Source organism: Notolepis coatsorum (genome assembly GCF_963971535.1).
Source record: "Notolepis coatsorum genome assembly, chromosome: 18".
Classification (NCBI taxonomy): Eukaryota; Metazoa; Chordata; class Actinopteri; order Aulopiformes; family Paralepididae; genus Notolepis; species Notolepis coatsorum.
Genome location: NC_140182.1, coordinates 55,407,532 through 55,434,068, shown reverse-complemented (window position 1 = coordinate 55,434,068; position 26,537 = coordinate 55,407,532). Strand labels below are relative to the sequence as shown.

Below are 26,537 nucleotides of genomic sequence, written 5' to 3'. Positions count from 1 at the left end.
CCTCACCAAGCGCCTATTCGGGCCTTCTGTGAGTTCGGACTCCTTCCATGTGAGGGAGCCTCCATCAGAGTACAGAGCCTTCCTCCTCAGATTGTCAAAGTGAGTGGACCCTCTAGAAGGTGTCCTGTTCTATTGTATATAGATGTGTATTCGATTCAATTCGATTGTTGAGTGTGTATGGGTTCAGTGCCTCTTCCCCGGAGAGCCCTAAAACCAATTTTTTACATGGCTCAAGGTGCAATATATTCTTTTCAATCTGTACAGCTCGCGTGGGAAGTCTCTCTGGGGATCCCCGTCTCCTTCCTATGGGAGGGTGGTGGGATGTAAAAATGTGAAAAAATTTTACCCCTGGCTGTGTAGACTGGGATACATACTGTTGATGCTTCCTTCTTTTCTATTCAAAAAGTGTTGGAGTTAGGAAGTGTCACACCCCTCTTGTCGTTCCCCTGGGCGCCTTGGGGATTCAATGACAGGTCTAAATAGCCTGTTCATTGATGGGGGTGTGTCCCGACGCACGTATAGTGCTAGCTCGCTGTAAACAGGCGACTGACTGGCACGCCTTGGTTGCTTGTGGTTGAAACAGCGTTTTTATAAAGCAACTGAGATGGGGGTTTTTCCTCTTCCGACGACCAAATCCCACGACCTGGGTTGGTTTTTCGACGGATTCTCGTTCATGTCTGGGGGATGATGACGGAATGGATCTGAACATATGTAGAGGGGTCTCACACCCTTGGGGTGGGCCACCAGGCGCGGTTCGCCCTAACGTCTGGGTGGCGCCTTCTTTTCATGTTAAGATCGACACGCATATCTGCCCTTCTCCTGGAGTAGGCATGTCGGCGTGGTTAGGGCACGGGACTGGTTCTGGTCACGCTGGTCCGGATCAGTTGAACCCGTTGTCCGCCGGGGATGCAGATCTGCTGTTCTGGTACCCTGAGGGACTTGGGCTTTTTTCAGGGGGAAAAATGCCAGGTCGGTCCGGGTGTCACAGGGTTAAGCGCTATGGAGACCCTGGTTGGGTACGTTTTTACTCAGCACTGTCGTAATGGCTTACAGCCATGCCATTCTGTACACGCTCGATCTCGTCGGATCTCGGCCGCTACACAGGCAGTGGTGCAGTCGTGGTCACATGCGGTTACACGCCGTGTTACTAGATGATCAGTACGCGCGCACAAAGATGCGCTCTGTCCATTCGTTGTGCGCTAAGTACGCGCGTGCGCGTGCGTGGCGTGTTACCAGTTCCCATATTACGACTGCACCACTGTACACAGGTTGGTCCTGGTTAGTACTTGGTTGGGAGACCGCCTGGGAATACCAAGTACGGTGTGCTTAGGGGCTGGTTCTCCATTCTTTTTCGCTCCTCTCTCACGCATGGCGAAGAGGGGCCTGTTGGGGTGGTCTTTGACCTCCTCTGGTGACCCTGTGCTTCCCGTATCGCCAGGCCCGGTCCGAGGTAATGTTCGTCGACCCGTAGGCCTGGGTTAACCCTTTTTTGAAAACTGAGACACTTGTACTGCGGTATAGCCGGTGTATACCCGCAGGTGTGTTTTGGAGTTTTTTCTTGAGGGGTTATAGGAACAACCACCGCATTGGGTAACGCCAAGGTGGTTGATTCCCTGGTGTGTTGGAGCAGTGTCAACTCTCGGGTTCACCGGTTGAGGGTGCCCCTGCACGTTCATGACGTCTGCCAATCGTGTCAGCCTTCTCTGCCTCAACCCCTCTGGGTGGGGGTTTTTAAATGGAGGCTTGGTCATGCAACAACGCCAGCATACGCCCCTTCCGCCGGTGCGGCTGTGTTCAGCTGTCCCCTCTGGCGCCTGTCTCGTCCGCAGTCTCCAGGCTAGGGTTAACAGCCTGTTGCCTGGTTTTTCCCCGGTGCGCTGCCTGCTTCCGTTGGTTAACCTTTTTTGTGTGCTTACGGCCATGCTGACTGCCTGTTCTGCAGGGTCAATGTGCCAGGCGGTGTACTATTGGGGGACGGGGCCCGCTCGGCTTACGGCCATACCAACCTGAACACGCCCGATCTCGTCCGATCTCGGAAGCTAAGCAGGTTCTGGCCTGGTTAGTACTTGGATGGGATACCGCCTGGGAATACCAGGTGCAGTAACTGAGGGGCCTTTGTCCGAATACGCTGGCGATGTGGGGGGCGGGGTCACTAGGTGCCCACCTGGTGGGGTCTTGATGCTGGCATCATGGACTTCTCCGGGCCCCCATTCCAGGGAGTCCAGTCCTTTTGGTGGGTCTGGGTCTTCCTTCGCGCTCCGCTGCTACGGCCTTGCCACGGGGTTGGGTTTGCCCTTGATCCCGTGATTCTGGGGGCAGTAACGAGGTTGTTTCCTACGTTCGTTCCCGGGTGGCATGCGGGTTGTGCGTGGGTGTAGTCGTGGGGTCAAGCCACGGTCTGCTCACCCTGTGCGTTGAGTTGCTTGAGTGCCTCTTCGCGCGGTCGGGTCCGTCGCCCTCTCGGTAGACCTCTAATAGGGAGGGTGCCCTCCATTAGGGGGGGTCGGGGGGGCTCGGCCCTCCCTGTTCTGTTGGTTGGTTGTGGGGGGCCTTCAGCGGGGTGTATTTGTCAGCCAGCGGCTCCGCTTGGCCTCCCTTTGTGCAGTGTGATGCCAAGCAGAGCCCCTAACGGAACAGAACGTTAGGTTATGGCTATAACCAAGTTCTGTTAGTTAGGGGTGACGCTTGGCATCAGACGGCCGCTGCAGCCCTTGACCTCACCTTGTGGTGAAAGCTTGGGAAGGAGGAGAGCAGGTGACCACACACCTGCTTATGAAGGTAAGCTGATGAGGGGTGTGGTCAGACTAATACGGGTATTAAAGGTACATTTGTGGAATTTATTCAGTGCGCGTGCACGTACGCGAGGGAGTGCAGTGTGATGCCAAGCGTCACCCCTAACTAACAGAACTTGGTTATAGCCATAACCTAACGTTAATACAGGACAGCATAGTGTTAATACAGGGCCACTAGCATAGTGTTAATACAGGGCCACTAGCATAGTGTTAAATAGTTAATAGAGGACACTAGCATAGTGTTAATACAGGGCCACTAGCATAGTGTTAAATAGTTAATAGAGGACACTAGCATAGTGTTAATACAGGGCCACTAGCATAGTGTTAATACAGGACACTAGCATATTGTTAAATAGTTAATAGAGGACACTAGAATAGTGTTAATACAGGACACTAGCATATTGTTAAATAGTTAATAGAGGACACTAGCATACTGTTAATACAGGACACTAGCATAGTGTTAATACAGCCCACTAGCATAGTGTTAATACAGGACACTAGCATCGTGTTAATACAGGACACTAGCATAGTTAATACAGGACACTAGCAGAGTGTTAATACAGGACACTAGCAGAGTGTTAATACAGGGCCACTAGCAGAGTGTTAATACAGGCCACTAGCATAGTGTTAATACAGGACACTAGCATAGTGTTAATACAGCCCACTAGCATAGTGTTAATACAGGGCCACTAGCATAGTGTTAATACAGCCCACTAGCATAGTGTTAATACAGGACACTAGCATAGTGTTAATACAGGGCCACTAGCATAGTGTTAATACAGCCCACTAGCATAGTGTTAATACAGCCCACTAGCATAGTGTTAATACAGGACACTAGCATAGTGTTAATACAGGGCCACTAGCATAGTGTTAATACAGGACACTAGCATAGTGTTAATACAGGGCCACTAGCATAGTGTTAATACAGGACACTAGCATAGTGTTAATACAGGACACTAGCATAGTGTTAATACAGCCCACTAGCATAGTGTTAATACAGCCCACTAGCATAGTGTTAATACAGCCCACTAGCATAGTGTTAATACAGGACACTAGCATAGTTAATACAGGACACTAGCATAGTGTTAATACAGGGCCACTAGCATAGTGTTAATACAGCCCACTAGCATAGTGTTAATACAGGACACTAGCATAGTGTTAATACAGGGCCACTAGCATAGTGTTAATACAGGGCCACTAGCATAGTGTTAATACAGGACACTAGCATAGTGTTAATACAGGACACTAGCATAGTATTAATACAGGGCCACTAGCAGAGTGTTAATACAGGGCCCAAGGTGATATTTGGTAATAATACAGTACTTTGTGTTGTACAAGCATACATTTGCTGCCAGGCCCACATCAGGCCTCATATCTCAAGGGGAAAACCCTGAGCATGCTTTTTATGCAATGGCGTTTATTATTTAAACGGGTGCACTTTTCTACTCTCTTTTAGTTTGTTTGTGGAAGGAAAGTGTTTAGACAAACTCAAATGGAGATTACACTGGGACTGATACACTTGAGACATGATTCAAACCTCAACTGTTGATATATTTTTAACCTGGATATATTATGTTACTGGAGTACTTAATGTCCTCAGATTATTTAGTGTCCTCAGATTACATGTCCCTGTCACTTCCTCAGTGCCTGGCGGAGACGTCTGAGAGTGTGTGTGTGATTGTGTGTGGAGGCGGGCCCGCGATTGGTATGTTCAACACACACACACACACACATGCCTTCTATTCCCCCTGGTCAATCCTGTGTGCCGCACAGAACAGGAAATGAGTTGTACGGTATCTCTCATGGCTTTCCTCAGAGGCTGGCTTTTTCTGCACACACACACACGCACGCGCGCACACACACACACACACACACACACACACACACACACACACACACACACACACACACACACACACACACACACACACACACACACACTCCCCGCCGTATGTATATTTCTCTCCCACCCACCCACCCCCTCCTAATGTACAGTCCCCTCCCCATCATATGTATAAATACTCTGTCAGGATCTAGGGGTAACAGTACTGTATATTTGAATACTGTTTAAGTCACAAATGTATCAGTACTAAATACCTATATGTCCCTATGCCATAAATGTCATGTATGTTGTGTATGTCATAAATGTCTATATGAATTGAAAATGGGGGACCCTGATGGAAACAAGACAAACGTCTTTCTCAGGTCTGCATACCCTTAACAATTGTATGTATTGAGCCGTACTGTATTGTACCCATTCTGCAATCTGTTAAATAAAGTATTCATTCATTCATTCATTCATTCATTCATTCATTCATTCATTCATTCATTCATTCATTCATTCACACACGGTTCAGGGCTCAGAGCCTCGTTTGAACTCTTGGGGAGAGAAATACTCCTAAAACTCCAGTAGGTGGCAGCAGACGCAACCACATTTTTCTGTACCTTCCCCCAATGAACCGAGCTGCTGGCAATTCAGACAAAAAGCTCTGCTCTGACTTTTTCTAGATGACCATCTATTTTTTAGCTCTACAATAAGATTGTTTATTGGAGAGCGTATTGTGACTGACCGATTCATCTCTGCAGTCTTTCTACTTAAAGGGATATTTCATTTTAGAATTAGTAGTACTATCTATCTAATCTATCTATCTATCTATCTATCTATCTATCTATCTATCTATCTATCTATCTATCTATCTATCTATCTATCTATCTATCTATCTATCTATCTATCTATCTATCTATCTATCTATCTATCTATCTATCTATCTATCTATCTATCTATCTATCTATCTATCTATCTATCCATCCATCCATCCATCCATCCATCCATCCATCCATCCATCCATCCATCCATCCATCCATCCATCCATCCATCCATCCATCCATCCATCCATCCATCCATCCATCCATCCATCCATCCATCCATCCATCCATCCATCCATCCATCCATCCATCCATCCATCCATCCATCCATCCATCCATCCATCCATCCATCCATCCATCTATCTATCTAGAGTGGGAAGCCCACCTCCAATTGTGCGTTCGACTGAACGGGCCACTCTTTGCAGTCTGCTACGGTCTTGTGCGGTGCTATTCCCAAACCAGGAGGTGATATTGCCAGTCAGGATGCTCTCTATTGTGCATGAGTAGAAGTTCTTAAGGATCTTCTGAATCACGTTGAACTTCCTTAGTCGCCTAAGGTAGTAGAGGTGTTGTCGTGCTTTCTTGACTACACTGTCAATGTGTGTGGTCCATGTCTGTCTATCTATCTATCTATCTATCTATCTATCTATCTATCTATCTATCTATCTATCTATCTATCTATCTATCTATCTATCTATCTATCTATCTATCTATCTATCTATCTATCTATCTATCGTACTTGGTATAAGTCCCTTCCATCTGTAAAATGCAGAAGCAGGCGGCTTGTTTCCAATCTAACTGTTACGTGTAATTGTTACAGCTACAATGGAGGGATGTTATGTTGGAAGGATAAAGTACATACAGGATTTCTCCTATTTTAGTCGATCATGTTTGGGAAGTTGAAGTGTTTATATGATGGCGTGACATTGTTCCTGTACGAGAAGAGGCGTCACCGTAGGGCTGCTCCAAATCACCATTATTAAACACCATTACTCATTGATTTGAGAACATCATATGATGACGACTGAATTTGCTTTACCTTCCTCCTCGACAAAATGCTTCCTTTCTGTTACTGCTGTGAAGGAAGGGTGCGCTGCATTTACAACACAAGACAAAATGAGAGCAACACGGCATGCAGCACAATGATCATTTTATCTTTATTATCTCGCACACACACAACACAACACAACACCCCACTTCCAGTTAGGGGTGCACCGATATATCGGTCGGGTATCGGTATCGGCCGATAAGTGCCTTGTTGACTGCTATCGGCCTATCGGCCGATAAGCTCAAATGTGCCGATAGCAGTCGCCGATAAATACCCATCAATTTGTGTAGCGTCAAAAGGCAAAAAAAAAAAGTTCACTCACACACACACAACGCCTGCCGTCCCCCACACACACACACAATCTACTGCATCAAAGTAACTACTTATGATTAACAAGGCATTCGTTTTGTGGCATTAGCGTTATATAGTTAGTGTTACACGGACAATAACATCAGCATATTATTATTACCCATAGCAGCAAGGCATTACTCCGAGTCCGTTCATTAGCTCGGTTCCATTCCGTTGCTCATTCCGTACCCAACTACACATTCTGCAATCTGTTAATAAAGTTTTCAACCAGACAAATGTATAGAAAGGCTTTGTTTTATTATAACATTTGTTGCAGTAAAATCATTATGTCTCATTTGGTCATGCGTGGAGCGCCGGTCGGCGGGCCGGGCAGCTAACGTAGCTACGTTATTAGCTATTAGATGCAAGACTAACGTTACTGGTGAAAATGTGATTTGCGTTGGAATACTCCTTTGTCAACTTGCTGTACTTTGCTTGCAGGTCTGCAGTCATTATTGCTGCATTAAGAATAGCCCCAACTTTAGCCAAGGTAACGTTATGGCTAAACCTTTAACAATAGTTAACGCTAGCTTTCGGTTAGCTGTTCAATGCTATTAATAACACAACTCCCCGTCAACACCCTCTCTCGGGAAGATGGCATTTAAGAAAGTATCTGCTGTTAAAATGAAGTGTTACACGTTCAATAACAAGCATATTATTTACCCGAAGATAGCAGTAAACAAGGCATTACTCCGTTAGCCCGTTCATAGCTCGGTTCCATTCCGTTGCTCATTCCGTACCCAACTACACATTCTGCAATCTGTTAATAAAGTTTTCAACCAGACAAATGTATAGAAAGGCTTTGTTTTATTATAACATTTGTTGCAGTAAAATCATTATGTCTCATTTGGTCATGCGTGGAGCGCCGGTCGGCGGGCCGGGCAGCTAACGTAGCTACGTTAAGTGTGTTTTGCTCTCGCATTCGCAAACAGAACAATGGCGGCATGCCCGGACGTAGAAACATTTATAAACGCTTGCCGATTGGTGGTAAGGACAGCAGGAGTGGCGTAGCGGTGTGGCGTAATTGGCCGAATCGACTGTCAATCAAAATGGTTCCATTGCATTGGTTGAAAGCTCTGGTTGAGAGAATAGTATCCCGCTGCAGGCCGCAAGAATGGTTCCATTGCATTGGTTGAAAGCTCTGGTTGAGAAAATAGTATCCCTCTGCAGGCCGCAAGACGATACTGGGAGAGAGATAGTGATACCATAAACATATTTCTTGATGTTTCCTTTTTTTAAGTAAGTAAAGAGGCCTACAAATACAAACATACACATACAAATATACAGTAGTTTCATTAAAAAATAATAAATTTTTTTTTTTTTTTTTTTTTTTTTTTACAAATACTTATATACAAATATACAAATATCGGTATCGGTATCGGCCGATAGTGTTAGTTGAACAATCGGTATCGGTATCGGTGGCCAATTTTCATATCGGTGCATCCCTACTTCCAGTACACATTTTGTCTTTGATAGCCACATTTGACTTGCTAAAAAAAATATTGCGATTATCGGCCAATACTATTGACATTGAAAAGTTTTTAATCCCAACTATCAGCATTGACCCCAGAAATCCAGTGTTGGTCCGGTTCTGTGAGCCACAGGGCCAGCAGCTACTATGTCTGAACCTGGTTAGCAACTAGGAATGTACCAACGGACCACGTTTACGAGTCTGGTTTCGATCCATTCATTTGACTGAACAGTACATATTTAGACCGTGAGTTTGGGGTCATCAAATCTGGCTACATGTGGCTCATCGTATTGTGTTTTAGTATTATTCTCATGCTTTCCCAGTGGACCATTTACATCCCTAGATGATGTCAATCTGTTCTCAAACAATCAGTATATTACAGAACTGCTGGACCACCAGGGCTAATTAGCCTCTCCATCAGGCCTAGACACTGGACAAATAAATAAAGTTATCAACATTACTAGCGTAGACTGGGTTTGGTAGGCTGGCTAGTGCTTCCAACTCCAACCTGATGATGTAGTCATGTTTAAACTCCCTTTCAGAGTTTTAGCATTGCATTAAAGTAGGGGTGGGGGACAAAATTGATAGAGCAATATCGCAATATTTTGCGTGTCGATATTATATATTTTTTTATTTATTTATATTAAACCTTGGAATGAGGTGAACATACTGAAAACCTTATCTTATTAGATAAAACAGATGATGTACTATTCATATTTTTATTGCAGAAGGTTTTTCCGTTGGGGACATCATTTGCAGTTGAAAAAAGTAATAAATCGCAATATATCGCAATTCAGTGATATTACATTATTGTGACTCTAGTATCATGGGAACTCTGGTGATTCCCACCCTTACATTTATGGGTTACTCCACCCATTTTAAGACGTATTTGATTCATCACAAAACCGGGAGTCATTTTATTCCATTAAAATAGTACTGGCAGCACTGGTTTGGTCTTTGACAATATTGTAGTGACTTCACGGTAGTGGAAGTCAATAGGGTTTTTCTACAGAAAGTCTAATTTATGTCCTTCTATTGTGAAACTACTTAAGAAGCTGTTTTGATGGTGCTGATGTTTTTGAGAAATAGTGGGTACAATTGTTAATCACAATGTGTACCTGATCAGATTCCCTTTAAAATAGATGGGTATCCCTTTTTAATATATATATGGGATATTATGTCATAATGGCGTCATAAGTCTGCCGCTTGGCTGGTGTCAGGCCTCCCTCGCTGGCAGCTGCCTGCCACCAGGCCTAACAGTTGTTAGGGAGGATAGAGAAAGCCTGTCCTGTAGGGCAGGGCAACATGCCCAAAATATCATATCACAATATCGTCTACTGTCTTATACAGTCTTATACAACTCGCAATACAGCCTGCCTTCAGCCTGGAGCTACGGTATGGTTAAGACGGGAGGTACCGGGCCTGTTTTTGTTTCCATGCGCCAGCCTGTGTTTCCTGAGTGCAGCGTGTCATTTCCTCACCCCTGGCTGGACATTGTTGGACTGCGTGAGGCTCCTCTCGGAGAGCTATTGACACGACGCGGACGTCCACACAGTCTCGGATCCCGAGCTCGACGGAGGATAAAAGAGATGGTTCTCGAACTACCTCCTGGACACTGAAGAACCTGCGGTGCGTGTAGGCGCTTTGAGGAACGTACTGTTACCCAAGGAGGAAGACCTGAACCTGTTGTGTCACCCATCCTGTTTAGTCCTCGGGCGGCTTTAACCACGTCTTTGCAGACTCCGAAGGATGTAACGTTATTTGTGGGTCTACGCAGTTCTCCTCGTGTCTCTGTTGTCTCTCATCCCACCCCGGTGGAGCAATATAGAGGTGGTCTGAGGATAGGGTCTGCGTGATAGGGTCTGTATTGTTCAGCCCTCTGACTGAGGGGGAGGAAGGAGAAGAGAAAAGGAGAGAGAGAGAGAGAGAGAGAGAGAGAGAGAGAGAGAGAGAGAGAGAGAGAGAGAGAGAGGTGTATTTTAGGCCTCCATTCATGTGCAGGAAGTGTGACCTCAGCTCTAGTTGTGTCTGATGTACTTTCTTTTCCTTCTGCTTTCCAAGCACCTCTCTCTCTGTCTCTCTCTCTCTCTGTCTCTCTCTCAATATCTGTTTTGTACCGTATCCGTTCCGTCTGTCCACCACCACACCTCAGAGAGGCTCGGGAGACGAGATGGACTGCCTGGCCACACGGTACCGGAGGTCCCGACTGCGCCGTGTCGCCTCGGGTAGGTGATCCTTACCGGTAGAAGCAGGGTTGACCATGGGAGTCTGTGACAGGCTGGGTGACACAGGAGAACAGTGGGGATCTACAGTCCAGTGTCATCTGTGTATTAGTTGAACGTAGCTATATTGCGAGTGTGAAAGATCTCGAGTAGCACTTTCTCAAAAGTTCAATGAACACTGACTTGGGATTTTTGACAATGAAACGACGTCGAAAATACTGGTTCTGGAGACGGAATGGTAGAAGCGCAAAGATGTGTCTGCTCTGCTGTTATGGTAAGATCTGATCAAAAGATATATTGAATATCAATGATCAAGATTGATTATAGCTGTTATCAGCGCGTGTGTTGGGGAATTAATGAATGGTGAAGTCTTTGAAGGGGAAATTGATTCAACGATGGGATGTGTTCAAATATGAATAATAACCTCTAATATTTCTACTGCATTAGCCCGGATACACCAGATGTAATGATGCAGTCCTGTACACATACTGTAGGAGGATTGCAATCAAAAGTTCTATACCGTGGTTTGTCTCAGAGGCCTTCTCGGAGCAAATTAGTTCAAGGAGTGACAGTGTACATCTAACTTTACTTATCCACCCATGAACCCACTGTAAACATGTTCTCCCCGTTCACAAATAACATCTGTGAGGCAGCCATCTTGAAAACATTCCCTCCAGCAGTTAGCCTTCTATCCTGTCCCTCCACTCTAAAAACAAAAGGTGCTTCTTTGGCAGTGTTCATGCGGGAACCATTTGCGGTACCTTTCTTCTTTTTTTGTGCTTTTCAACAGAAGTTGCCAAATTGTTTTATATATAGCACCCAAAAAGCCCCCTAAAGCCGAGGAATCACAGAATCGCATTTTTTTGGCATGTTGTTTTCCCCCTGTGTGGCATTTAGCTAATCTCTTTTTCTAGTAGTGGGCAGAGTCCATTTTCTGAATGTTTTCTCTGGCTGATCTCCCAGATGTCATCTGGACCATTTTTCCCCCATTGTGTGTGTGATATGTTGCTGTGCTTTCTGACCATGTGGGCTTTTTTCAGAGTGGTATTAGCCGTACAGCACAGGAGCAAATCATCTTAAAAGGTTATTGACATGAGAGACAGCTTGATCCACAAGAGAAATTGCTGTGTGTTGGTATAAATCGTTTAACTCCCTGAGTGAAAGTTGATGGGTTTGATTAAGCGTGTCATTAAAAAAAATGGTCTTGACAGACACGGCACTTATTACGATACACTTCACACATTATATGAAATGACTAGTTGTCGGGTACAGTGATATATGGGAACTAGCATGTTGGATACAGTTCATGCGTGTGTGTGCACACACACACACACACACACACACACACACACACACACACACACACACACACACACACACACAGTTTATGAACCTACCAATGGCATGTTTTGCTGTCATTTTATAATGAATTCCTTTAGTGGTAGTTGTGTTTATTTTTTGTACCAGGTCTCAAGACAGATACTGTACACATCTAGTATTTATAGAGGGAACATGCTGAAACGGTAGACCCCAAGTGCGTGTGTGTGTGTGTGTGTGTGTGTGTGTGTGTGTGTGTGTGTGTGTGTGTGTGTGTGTGTGTGTGTGTGTGTGTGTGTGTGTGTGTGTGTGTGTGTGTGTGTGTGTGTGTGTGTGTGTGTGTGTGTGTGTGTGTGTGTGTGTGTGTGTGTGTGTGTGTGTGTGTGTGTGTGTGTGTGTGTGTGTGTGTGTGCGTGCGTGCGTGCGCGCGCGCACTTAGAGCCACCAGCCTGGGAAAAGAGACGGTCTTGTTCTCAGAAGCCTGGGAACCATCGGCGTTCTCCCAGTCCTTGTTCCAACCACCCGATGGCCCATTCTGAGCCTGTGTGTGTGTGTGTGTGTGTGTGTGTGTGTGTGTGTGTGTGTGTGTGTGTGTGTGTGTGTGTTACTCTACTTGTGAGGACCCGTTCGAGTAACCCAGAAATCCTTGCTAGAAATAGCATTTTTGAGTCTTGAATATGAGATTACTAGTAAACTATGCAGTATAGCTACTGTATAAGCAGCATGGTGATTAGAAGTGGGAACCACCAGAGGCCACACAATACGATATTATGATAATAGATATTGTATATAGATATTATATCACAATATTGCGATTTATTACCTTTTTTCAACTGCAAATTATGTCCCCAATGGAAAACATTGTTAACATCTGCCAAGTACAATTTGTTCATCAGTGTCGTTGTCAGTGAAACATATATATATCCAAGTTGGTTAATAGTGTACTGTTAAGTCATTTCATTGTGGCATCATGAGAAGGTTTATGGAGCATACAGTATTGTTAATAGTGATGATAACAGGACCAACCTTCCCCGCACAGTAACAATGAGTGTAGTGAAAGAAAATAGCCTGTTGCTCCCAGCCTTTTCCTTCCTGGCCAGGAGAAAGAAAGCATACCTCACACTCTTTCCTCTCCCCTGCCATGCGACGGGAGGAGAGTTAGCCCCTGCCCCACCAACAAAACACACCACCCTAAGAGGGAACCGCAGTGGCTTACATTACAGCACAAGACACCTTTCTTTGTGCCTTAAAGGGGAATTTTGACACTTTGTTATGTGGATGTCCAATCAGTGTTAACTCATTCAGCGCCAAACCCGAGATTCCTCATGTTTCAAATCCAAGCGTTGAGCGCCAAACCCGAGATATCTCGGGTTTAGTTTCCTTTTCCTTTTTTCCCAATTTTATCATACTAGGCACACCTTTCTTTGTGCCTTAAAGGGGAATTTTGACACTTTGTTATGTGGATGTCCAATCAGTGTTAACTCATTCAGCGCCAAACCCGAGATTCCTCATGTTTCAAATCCAAGCGTTGAGCGCCAAACCCGAGATATCTCGGGTTTAGTTTCCTTTTCCTTTTTTCCCAATTTTATCATACTAGGCACTCGCGCAGGCCTTGTGGGTGTGGATTGGACCTGCAATGTAGATTGAATCCCACCAGGTGGCAGTATCACCTAGCTTATGAACTTGCATGGGCCCCACAGCCCCCCAAACAACTAGGGAATCTACTAGTAGGTTGTGAGCAGCTGTGAGCAGGATACGATTGCCTGGAGCGAACTATTGGATATTATGAAAAAGACTAAATGGATTATATGGATGATTATGAACGATAAAGTGCGTTTCCACCAGACTATGGACTGGACTATGTTGGACTCAGCGCTACTGGTAAAACGTAAAAAAAAACTATAATCAAACCAACGATGAGGAAACCTATTCGGCTCCGTCTATATAGGGCTGGCCGATATAATGATAACGATAATTATCGCGATATATTTGAATAATCGATATCGGGGGGGAAAAAATCTATTTGTTTGTATATCTTTTTTTTTACCTGCAACAGGGCAGTTTTAAAACCAGAGACAGTGGACAGACTTGTCTTTCTTGCCTGCAACTTAAAGTAATGGCTTTGCTTGTCCAAATGACAATACTGACTAAATTGAGATTTATTTTTCTCTTGTCCATTTATTTTGTTTGCTTTCTAATTTAAAATACAGTTTGAAACCGTCTGTACGCTAGTGATGTGACGATTCATCGATTCGCATCGGTGCACCCACATAAACGTTCACGATGCGAGTGCACCGGTGGAATAAGTCTGCATCGGCTACAATTCAGGCTGAACTTGCGATACATCTTGTTGTTAGCGTCTTTGCATCGGTCAAAACCGATTCATTCATATAATTTCCTCTCATCCACTTCTGTCAGCAGTGCACTGTGACTGCACACAGCAGATACTATCTTTGCTTCGCTACTAGTACAGAAGGCGAGAGCCGCGTCAGTTAGCCGTTCAGCTAACGCTAAACTACAGTGTCTAACTAACTAACTAACTAACTAACTAACGTGACTCTGCAACACCAGTTCCATTAGTGAGGAAATGGGGGGGGGGTATATTGAAGACGCTTGACAACAGGTTCAAAGATAACTTCACATTTATTGGCAATTCGTTTCTCTTTATATCGCTTCCTCCAGGTTCCAACTGTGTTGACAAAATGCAATCCTGGTGTGGTCAGCTACGGAGCATCAGAACGCTCAAACTCAAACGCTCACTCTCTGTCTCTCTCTCTCTCTCTCTCTCTCTCTCTCTCTCTCTCTCTCTCTCTCTCTCTCTCTCTCTCTGTCTCTATCTCTCTCTCTCTCTCTCTCACTCTCTCTCCCCCTCTCTCCCTTCCACTCTATCCCCCCTCTCTCCCTTCCACTCTCTCTCTCCCTCTCTCTCTGTTGAATGATTTAAAGTGGCCAAACGTTACAATATAAATACTAATTGGATAGTTGATGATAAACATTTAATTTCATTATCTGAAATATTATAAAATCATTAAGTCTGCTATAAGCCATTATCCCTTTGTGTGTGATTATTATTGTCTCACAGTAGTGTGTATATACATTGTGTGTGTGTTTTTAGCTAAAGTGGATAGAAAACACAGTACTATGCAAAAGTCTTCTTAGGCACCCAAGAGTTTTTATATAAATTGTCTTACAGTAAATTATTTTATTTTTAATAATAATATAAGCTGCATATAAGGAATACAACCAAATCCGCTGTCATACCATAAAATTGTATCATTATTGTGCATCGTGTTGAATCGCATCGTATCGCCCCGAATCGCATTATGTTGAATCAAATCATATCGAATCGTATCGTATCTCAACAGGGGGTGAATCGTATCGCATCGCATCGCCCGGTGCTTCAAATGTATTGTTAATGTATCGTATCGTTGGCACCGTATCGAGATGCGCATCGCATCGGCCTCAGTGATGGAGATGCACATCACTACTGTACACAGTAGGCTATGTGTGCTAGCTAGGGATGGGTACCTTTCACATTTGAACCGATACCGGTACCGGTACCTGTGAATCGATACCGGTACCCAACGGTACCTTTTTTCAGTACTTTAGTCTCAAGAAATTTAATTTACCTACCTCAGTCGTAAAAAAAAAATCCAAACTTCAAATAACTACAATTTCGACAGTTTTCGGCTTGTCATTGCTCTGACTGCTTTGTTGTTGAATCAAGTCAAATCCTAGATAAGCATATTTTGTGCGTGTGAACGTTGACACGAAAAGAAAAAAGTTAAAAAAAATAAGTAAAAAAAGTTAAAAAAAATAATACTTTTTTTTTTCTTTTTTTTTCAGTTTATCACTTGATTCTATACTCGGTAGTACCGACGTGTTTCGGTTCGGTGCCTCAAAAGTACCGAATTCGGTACCCATCCCTAGTGCTAGCAGAGCTAGTCTCCAGTCATGAGTCACGGTGCACATGTGCGGTGGTTTGTCCACCAAAAAAGCGCCAAAAGATAGAAAAGAAACTAGCAGAGCCAGAACTGTTCAACTCCCCTGGAGCCACAGCCAGCAGAGAAGCCGGTTTACTTTCGCTTTCAAACCAGCTGCAGCCTGAGAACTGGAGTGTGAGGGGATGTAACACTAAAGATGGCGGCAACGACAAAGAATTGCTGCAAAATAAACATACATCTGTTGTTTAATAAAAAGTAAAAAAATTAAATAAAAAAATGATATGATATTGTTATCGATATCGTTATCGCAATATAATTTTTGGTCATATCGCCCAGCCCTATGTCTATATAGTAGATGAAGAAGACAACAGATGGAGTACCTCTAAAACAAAGGTAACGTCTATTTTACGTCTACTTTACCGAAACCCCATCCTAAAACATGCGTTTGTATGATCGCAGTGTCTGAAAAATACCCCCCCCCAATGCCTTTGTGAAGAAACATATGGTAGTGTACCTTTTGACAAATGTAACGTCTATTTTACGTCTATTTTACAGAACCCCCATCCTAAAACATGCGTTTGTATGATTGCAGCGTTTGTGAAGAAACATATAGTCGTGTTTACCTTTGACCTGGCAATGATATAGGTTTCAGGTGAGCAGCCGCAAGATTTGCGCATATGCTGCACAAAACACACTTTATCTCACAATCTAGAAAACCAGCCTGGATTATTGTGAAACGGGGCGATGTTTAGCGTGGAATAGCGCACAAACGAAAGTATGTAGAAATGAATTGTTTCGTCCCTGTTGGACTATAAATAGTGCCTGTCAAATGAGCCATACTATTGTCTCATTAGCTATAATATAGAATATACGATGGGTCCGCAAACATCGTGAAAATGGTCAATACCGCCAGGGAGTAAAGAAGGGAAAACAGCATGGCAGTCAATGAGTTAATGGTAAATGTAGTCCATTGAAGCAATAAACGCCTCAGTTCTCCTGCTCGCGGAGCCGGCAGTGCCTACATGTACCAGGATGCATTGCGAGCGAGCTTCACCACCCTAGCCTATAACAGATGAAAATTCCGCTAAATAGTGATTGGTTCACCACTGAAGCTTTTCATAATTTACATTTACATTTAGTCATTTAACTGACGCTTTTATCCAAAGCGACTTACAAGTTCTGTACGACAAGTCATCAGGAAGGGTACTCTATCAGCTGAGTAACAATGTTCATCAAAGTGTTGCATGTTACAGTGTAGGTTAGTTTATTAGGACAAATGCATGACAGCAAGGTTAGTTAGGTTTTTTTTTTTTTTTTTTTTTTTAGATAATGGTTGAAGAAGTGCGTCATTAGTCGACGGCGAAAGATTGGACAGGTTTCGGCTGTCCTAACTAGGGTGGGTAGTTCATTCCACCATTGTGGGGCAAGGACTGAGAATAGGCGACTTCTCTTTGATGACCCTCCCGGAGCTTGGATAGGAGTAGGTCTGAGGCGGCCAGAAGATGCAGAGCGTAGGGGTCTTGAGGGTGTGTAGTTAGAGACCATTGACCGGAGGTAGGCGGGAGCGATTCCCTTTGCCGCACGGTATGCTATGTCGAGGGCCTTGAAGCGGATTCGTGCATCAATGGGGAGCCAGTGCAGGTCCCTAAGAAGTGGGGTGACTGACATGGGCCGACTTCGGTAGGTTTGAGATCAGGCGGGCCGCTGCATTCTGAATGAGTTGAAGAGGCTTGGTGGCAGTGGCCAGGAGGCCAGCGAGCAGTGCGTTGCAGTAGTCGAGGCGGGAGATGACTGTTGATTGGACGAGGAGTTGGGTGGCTTCTTTTGTCAGGAAGGGGCGGATCCTTCTGACGTTGCTCAGGAGGAATCTGCAGGTTCTGGTTGTTGCTGCGATGTGAGCAGAGAAGTTCAACTGGTCGTCGAGGACAACACCAAGGTTCTTGGTGGTCGGGGACGCGGTCACAGCTGCATTCTCGACTGTAATGGAAAGGTCGGTCAGGGGGGAGGATTTGGCCGGCAGGTGGAGCAGTTCTGTTTTGATTAGGTTCAGATTGAGGTGGTTGGTCATCATCCAGGCGGAGATGTTGGACAGACAGGCCGAGATCCGCTCAGAGACGTGGATAATGATGTATTTGTTATGGTAATATGTATGCCAATGACTTAGTGCCGTTTAGATATTTTATATTGATCCCAATATGTTTTCTATGGGCACTAACTGTATAGAAAACCCCATCGACACAGTCCAATTAGCATAATAATTCCTGCGCCAAAGACACGTTAACTCGTTTTTGGCCGCCATGCGTTGAGTGCCAAAGACGAGTAAACTCGTTTTTAGATCCTTTTTTTTTTATTATTATTATTCATTACAGGCTCACGGACCTCGGTGTTACCATAGGAAATCATTCTGAAATCCCTAGAGTGCAATACCGGCCGCATCCTGCTAGGTGGCAGTATCGCCACCCTTTGAAACCTTATTTCACACTGTGTGTCACATCTAATTTCGTCTGGGTGGAGAATTTAGATCAAGCCAAGTAAATCGCTTCATCCAATCACTTCGAAACGCGTTCAGCTAGGGCTGGGCGATAAAACGATAACGATAACTATCGCGATAAATTATTTCCTCGAAATAAACATGAAACGTGGTCGCAAAGTTTCAATATATCGATTTTCCAAGCTTGGATATGAGCACACGCACTAACAACCAATCAGTGAAGGAGATGGCCGAGAGCGAAGGAGACCCGGAAGGAGACCCAGAGGTAGGACTCACTCAACAACAAGGCTTGCTAGGCTAATTAGCTTGCACAGCGCTGTTTTATATATTTACGTGCCGAGTATGTGTGTGGCGTGAATTCTGAGGCCACGTTTATAGTAGTGTGGGGTATACAGTGGATGTTGTTTCAATATATTGTGGCGGAAGAGAGTATTTTAGTGTCATATTTAGCACATTGTCATGGAATACACCGCTTAGAAACAACAGGCTGGCTAGGATAACTAGCTTGCACGGCGCTGTTTTATATATTTACGTGCCGAGTATGTGTGTGGCGTGAATTCTGAGGCCATGTTTATAGTAGTGTGGGGTATACAGTGGACGTCGTTTCAATATATTGTGGCGGAAGAGAGTATTTTAGTGTCATATTTATTACATTGTCATGAGATACTCCGCTGGTCGGCTAACTGCTAACGTGCGCGGACTGATGACGACATCAACTCGACTCGAGAAATTCGCAGCAGCATAAGATGTTAATTAAACTTGACAGACATTATATCGACGATAATTATCGATATCGAATTATATGAAAATAATTTTATAATTTTATCGCGATAACGTTTTTGGTCATATCGCCCAGCCCTACGTTCAGCACACTTGAGGCATATCTTGTGCCACTTCATGTCAGCGACCCGATCGACATCAATACTGGAAATCGCGATCAGACAATTGGAATATTCTTTTTGGGATACCTAGTAAAGGTAAGGACTATATGACATCAATCCTACTTTGATCCAACAATGATTTCACATCGATCGCAACGATCATAATTATGTAACATACTCCAAAACGTATGCTGTTGCTGATGATCAAAGCATAGCCAGGATCACTCTGAAACTATACAATATTCACCACGGTATAACACGCAAACATATACATGAAAAAATCTATTCTTTTTCACATGTTGAACGAGGGATAGTTAATGTCAAATGAGCCATAGTATTGTCTCCATAGCTATAATATGGAATATAGATATAGCCCTGCAAACACTGCGACGCACAGTGAGTATCTCTTACAGCAGTGGCCTATTGAGTACAAGGATGGATAGAACAGCTGGCTGTGAATGAGTTAAGGTACTTGTATAATGATTCAATAGCTTTATATACACTTATGATTATGGCAGAACGTCCTGTTAGGAACATCATGAAGTTCTAGGCAATTTCCTTTATCTATTGAACTGTAATTCAATTACTTGACTCTTCATATTGTATTATATATTGTATCGGAGTGCTCTACACATTTCTAATTTCCATTAGATGGGATGCTGCAAAGTCTGTCTAAAGAGTTCACTCTGCCGCCATCTTGACTAATGAGACCAGAACCCTATATCTATGAATGGGGAGTCATCCGTATCCAATAATCTGTCGTGCATATCAGTCACTGGTAAATATAACAAAACATAAAATGTTGTGATCCACTTAGATCAGCTTCTACGCATGGCGCCATGTGGTGGATGTCTCCTCATGCTCTTCCAGTGCCTACTCTAAGAAATGAGGCAGTGGTTACCAATGGTTACAGACAACCACACAAACATTTCTGTGCAGGGCCTCTATTGATAAGAGGCGTGATATACGGTATGTTACGGTATACGGTAACACAGTGGTTCCCAAAGTGGGGGTCGCGAGCCGCCGCGGGGGGGTCACCAGATGATTTCCAAAAAAAGAAGAAAAAAAAGATTTCCAAAAAAATATATATATGTTTTTATTTTATTTTTTGCAGTCAGGCCACTGAACTTAGAAGCAGGCCAGGCCAGTGTTTCTAGTTGCAGCGGTGCAATAGTTAGATAACCTAGGTGGGGAACAACCAGGAGATCACTGAAAAATCACACAAGTTGGATGAATGAATGAATGAAAACTTTATTTAACAGATTGCAGAATGGGTACAATACAGTACGGCTCAATACACACAATTATTAAGGGGATGCAGACCAGAGAAAGACGTTTGTCTTGTTTACATCAGGGTCCCCCATTTTCAATTCATAGTGACATTTATGACATACACAACATACATGACATCATGACATTTATGGCATAGGGACATACATGACATACAGGTATATAGTACTGTTACATTTGTGACATATATGATATGCAAATATACAGTACTGTTACCCATAGATCCTGACAGAGAGTATACATATGATGGGGAGGAGACTGTACATTAGGAGGGGGTGGGTGGGAGAGAAATATACATACGGTGGGGAGAGAATATATACATATGGTGGGGAGGAGACTGTACATTAGGAGGGGGTGGGTGGGTGGGAGATGTATGTATATATTCTCTCCCCACGGTATATATACCGCCATCTTTCTCCCCGGTTGGTGTGATCACATGACTGACAAAGCCGTGCAGTGATAGGCCAGAAGTCAGTTCGATTGCATCCAGGCTCGATTGCTTATGCTGTCTGGGTAGCCCGGCGTGTTTTTACAACTCATCCGCGTTTCCGGCGCTCTGATTGGCCAGGTCATGTGAAATGTTTGCCCATTTCCGCATCGAACAGCCTGCAACCTTAACCAACTTCGAAAGAGTGCCTAAGCTTAACCGGCGAAAGAACTTGCCGTCACGCTCTAAGACAAACTCTAACCTTAACCAACTTCGAAGAGTGCCTAAGCTTAACCAGTGTAGAAACTTGCCGTCCCACGATTGGCGCTCATGTCACATGACCTGGCCAATCAGAGCGCAAAACGGGAACCCGGAAACGTGGATGCGTTGTAAAAAGGCTACAAGCAGCCCGGATGATGTTTTTTTTACATCGAATTCTATACACCGCAATTATGCATCGAAATTTTTTACATTGAATTTTATCCACTGCGATTATGCATCGAATTTTTTACATTGAATTTGATTATGCATTTGAATTTTTTACATTGCATTTTAAACACTGAATTTTTATTTCACATAGGTAAATTCGGAGCAAAAAAATTCAGATACATGCTTTTCAAAGTAATTATTTTCAATGCTATAAATTCGGTGTCTGAAAAAATTCAGATACATGTTTTCAAAGTAATTATTTTCAATGCTATAAATTCGGTGTCTGAAAAAATTCAGATACATGTTTTCAAAGTAATTATTTTCAATGCTATAAATTCGGTGTCTGATAAAATTCAAATACTTCTGTCACTCATTTGCTTCCATAGTTTATTAGGAGGGGGTGGGGGTGGGGGGGTTTGGACATTTACGGTGGCCAGTTATGAATTGCAGCCTCCCGTGTGCTCTTTTAGAGCGGTTTTGAATGTGGGTAGGGATTCACATTCCTTTACAGCTTTGGGTAGGGCGTACCACATTGATGTGGCATAATTGCGAAACGTGTTTAGTCCCTTGTTTTAGCCGAATCTGGGTTTAACATGATTTGTTGAGCTTCCTCTGGTGTTGTGGTCGTGGTATTCACTGACCTTTGGGAAGTATTTTGACATGTACATCATACATGGGTACCTTAGTCGTATAGTGTATCTTGTAGACCAGGCCCATTGCAAGTTGCTGTACTCTGTTGTCTACTCTAAGCCATCCTAGGTAGTCAAAGTGGGCAGGGGTGAGGTGGGTTCTAGGAGTAAGGTCAAGTAGTAGTCTGTGATGTTTGTAATCTTGTTTTTAGCACCTTTGAGGTGCTTTGGTACCATGAGGTGCAAGCATAGTCGTAGTACCCTTGAATGAGTGCTCCTGCCAGAGTCTTCAGGGTATTCTTGTTTACCAGAGAGGAGATCCGGTACAAGAATCTAGTTCGTTGGTTGACTTTTTTTATTACCTTGGATGCCATTTTGTCACAGGAAATATTTGCCTCTAGGATGGAACCTAGGTATGTAATTTCATCTTTCCTTGGAGAACTTTCCTTGGAGAACTATCTCTCTCTCTCTTGCTCACACACACACACACACACAAAGGGAGCCGCATGTGATTGGTGGAGGCGGGACCCTTACAAAAAACAAAAAATCCATCAAAATCAGTGTTGTTGCTAATCATTGACACATGCTAGCCTGTAATAATCCCCGCCAGAAAAATCGACTTTGCATTTGATATATTGCAAATATATGCCATCACACACACTGGCATTTAAAGGGTTAGAATTATTAAATGAATATGTGGTGTTATGATCAGGGCTGAAGTTGAATAAAAGATTTATGAAAGAAAGAGTGGTAAATTATTTCAACATATAGTAATATTTTTATGCCGTTTTTGAAGAGGACAATTTATGGCGCTTTTCCACTGCATTGTACCTACTCGACTCTACTCGACTCTACTCTGCATTTTCGGTTTTCCATTACCAAAGTACCTGGTACCAGGTACTTTTTGGGTACTTTTTGGGTACTTTTTTAGTCCCTGCTCTGTCGAGGTTCCAAGCGGGTAGAAGTGCTACCAGAAAAGTCACGTGAAACACTGCAGACCACTGATTGGTCAGAAGAGAGACGCGTCACACATTGGAGCGTCTGCACAAAAGCAGAAAGCCGCCATCTTTAATGCCTCGCTTAAGATACATTTCATTCAGGATTTGTTTGCAGCAGGAACAAGTGCAATAAACAAAAAAAGGATGGATTCACTGTGTATTCTGCCTAATTTATTGATGAAACAAAACCGACATCAACCCAATTTACCACAGAGCGGAGAGTTTACTCTCACAAAAAGATCGCTGATTTGTTAAGCTTGTTGTTAGCTTAGGTGCTATTATGTGCTTGCGTTTTAGCATGGCTAGCGAACATAGCGTGATCGATATAACTCGCTATTGGTTGTTTGTACTAGTAACGTTAATGCTAGTAGAATAGACACAACGTGAGGTAATCACCATCCATTTTAAACCGGTTATTACCTAATGCTAACGTTAGCAGATAGACACGAGAGGTAACGTTAAAGCTTGTTGTTAGCCTAATGTTTCAAGTTTCAAGTTTCTTTAATAGTTGTCATACAGAAGTACAGAATACTTTTTTACAAAATGCTTCTTACTGTTACGCTCCAGAGACTGTGCAAGACAAGATAGATATGAAATAAAATAACATAGTATAGCATGTAAATTAGAAGTAAAAAAATTAGGTCACAGTGTTCAGTATAGACATATGTACAATGTTCGATGCAGAATAGACGTAACAAGGCAGAAATGGGATGAGGTGCAATTTAGGTACAATTTACAGTAGGTGTACGAGTTGTAGTGCAAATCCTTTATCAATAAATATAAAGTGTGTTTGTGTGATCTAAAGTGTGGAGAGTGGGAGCTGCGGTGTGTTGTTTGTTTAAGTGAGTGTGTGGGTGTGTGTGCTGTGTGCATTTGATGGTTGTTGCATAGTGTTTATTGTTCGTTTAGCAGCCTGATGGCCTGGGGATAGAAGCTTCTTCTGAGTCTTTCTGTGCTCGCCTTAAGACTCCGGTATCGCTTGCCTGACCGCAGCAGTTCAAAGAGGCAGTTGTTCGGGTGGCTGGAGTCCTTGATGATTCTCTTAGCCTTCCCCCTGCACCGCTTGTTGTAAATGTTCTGGAGGGTGGGAAGCGCCCCTCCAATTGTGCGTTCGGCTGAACGTGTCACTCTTTGTAGTCTGCTACGGTCTTGTGCAGTGCTATTCCCAAACCAGGAGGTGATGTTGCCAGTCAGGATGCTCTCTATTGTATATGAGTAGAAGTTCCTAAGGATCTTCTGACTGACTTGGAACTTCCTTAGTCGCCTGAGGAAGTAGAGGCGTTGTCGTGCCTTCTTCACAACACTGTCAATGTGTGTGGTCCATGTCAAGTCCTCGGATATGTGGGCTCCGAGGTACTTGAAACTGTTCACTCTCTCAACCGGTGCCCCGTCGATGCTGAGGGGGCTGTAGTCCTTGACCCCCGACCTCCTGAAGTCCACAATCATCTCTTTTGTTTTGCTGACGTTCAGGGAGAGGCTGTTCTCCTGACACCACTGTGACAGATTCTCTACCTCTTCCAGGTAGGCCCTCTCGTCGTTGGCAGAGATCAGGCCCACCACTACTGTGTCATCAGCAAATTTGATGATTGTGTTGTTGTTCCGCTGTGCCACGCAGTCATGTGTGTACAGGGAGTAGAGGAGGGGGCTCAGAACACAGCCCTGGGGGGCCCCTATGTTGAGCGTGATGGATGAGGAGGTGCAGTTGCCTGCTCTTACCACCTGGGGTCTGCCCGTCAGGAAGTCCAAGACCCACTGGCAGAGGTCGTAGTTCAAGCCCAGGTCCCTGAGCTTGGCTATGAGTTTGGAGGGGACTATGGTATTGAATGCTGAGCTGTAGTCGATGAACAGCATTCTCACATAGTTCCCCTGCCTCTTGTCCAGGTGTGATGCTGCTGTGTGCAGCACGTTAACGTCAGCAGATAGTCACGAAAGGTAACGTTAAAGCTTGTAGAATAGACACAATGAGAGGTAACGTTAGCTTTAGCAGAATAGACACAACGAGAGTCTGGTTAATGTTGTTATTGATTGATTGATTGATTGATTGATTGATTGATTGATTGATTGATTGAAACTGTGTTAAACTCTGGCTTGCTCCAAGCCCTCACAGACATAGCTATGCTCACGGAGCTTTCATGCTGTACACCAGCGGCCCCGCCTCCCCACACAGAGACAAACGGAGTACTACAGTACCTGCAGTGGAAAACGAACGAAGTTCCAGGTACCTAAAGCAAGTAGAGTAGAGTAGGGTAGAGTCCAGTAGGTACTATGCAGTGGAAAAGCGCCATTAAGTAATTTCTTTCAATCTGACATTAAAAAAAACCAGAAAATCCATCAAAATCAGTGTTGTTGCTAATCATACATATGCTAGCCTGTTTTTTTAACAATAATTTGTGATGCCATCACAAACACTGGCATTTAAAGGGTACAAATAAAAAAATTCCTGCACCAGAATGCAGGAAAAGAAGTCTTTGTAACAAAAAACTTCCTGGGGGACCCCCCGCTTAAAAAGGGGCCTGACTGGGGCTATATTTCACACTATATTTCCTGGCCTGAATGATTTCCCCAGTCCGGCCCTGGTTAAAAGCCTCCAATGCTTATTAGTGTGTGTGTGTGCGTTTGAACGTTTGCATTTATAATAATAATAATAATACTTTGGGAAAACTTTGGGAACCCCTGCGGTAACACACCAGTAGAGCGGCCTTAGTTCTCTGCTTGATAAACATTGTTATTGCAAACCAAATTGTATGGCTTAACAGTGTCTGATCAGTAAGTAGGTCATAATCAGTAAATCACAGAGGGGAGGTACAGTGTGGGAACCACTCTATGGGAAGTACATTAAGCAGATCTAAGCACATTGTTTCACTTTTGGAGGGAGATGAGTAATGTGATGGCGTGGTGCTGCTGGGCCTCCAGAGGTAGTGTTTGTTCCCATCAAGGCTGTGTGTCCCTCCCCGGTGTCCAGCTGGGGCCTCTCTTGTCAGCCTGTCTGCCTGAGAGGTTGATGACGGCGAGAACAGCTCTGTTTATAGTACTGCAGTCTGTTCACCTTCCCTTGGTTCATCCCATAGCAGCTCACGGTCCCATGTCAGTGAGTCTGAAACGATTCAGCTAAAGTCTACCTCAGCAGTATCCATGGTGACGCGCTCTCTCTCTCTCTCTCTCTCTCTCTCTCTCTCTCTCTCTCTCTCTCTCTCTCTTTCTCCCTCTTTCTCTCTCTCTCTCTCTCTCTCTCTCTCTCTCTCTCTCTCTCTCTCTCTCTCTCTCTCTCTCTGTATCTCTCTCTCTCTCTCTCTCTCTCTCTCTCTCTCTCTCTCTCTCTCTCTCTCTATTAGTTGTTGTTAATGTTTTTCCCCCATGCTGAATGAGTCATATGCTGGAAATTGATGAGCATGTCTAGATTTAATGAGGTCCTGCTGCATGATACATTTATCAGCACGTCTAAATTCAAAGAGGTCCTCCTGCATGATTACATATGGGACACACGATTTTACAGATGTGTCGATGAAATCCACAAATTGATTAATCGACAAAGTCTTAATGATGATTATTAATCAGCAACTTCTTTATGCTGGCTCTCACTGCCCTCACTGCGGTAACCATTAGG

General features: G+C 43.9%; 1 protein-coding gene across 3 annotated transcripts in view; it reads left to right on the top strand.

The window, feature by feature from the left end:
• The window catches only part of LOC311245628 (FYVE, RhoGEF and PH domain-containing protein 4-like), a 281,410-nt gene that overhangs the window by 39,890 nt on the left and 214,983 nt on the right, over nucleotides 1-26,537 (top strand). The window contains exon 1 of one of the 3 annotated variants that reach the window (XM_084335541.1): nucleotides 10,448-10,530. The exons of 1 other annotated variant lie outside the window; for it this stretch is intronic. In XM_084335541.1, the coding sequence (XP_084191667.1) occupies nucleotides 10,476-10,530 (55 nt within the window). In that variant the 5' untranslated portion in view covers nucleotides 10,448-10,475. Of the gene's footprint in view, nucleotides 1-10,447; nucleotides 10,531-10,722; nucleotides 10,802-26,537 lie in introns of those variants that run through there. One more of the 3 variants, XM_084335539.1, reaches the window with a different exon arrangement.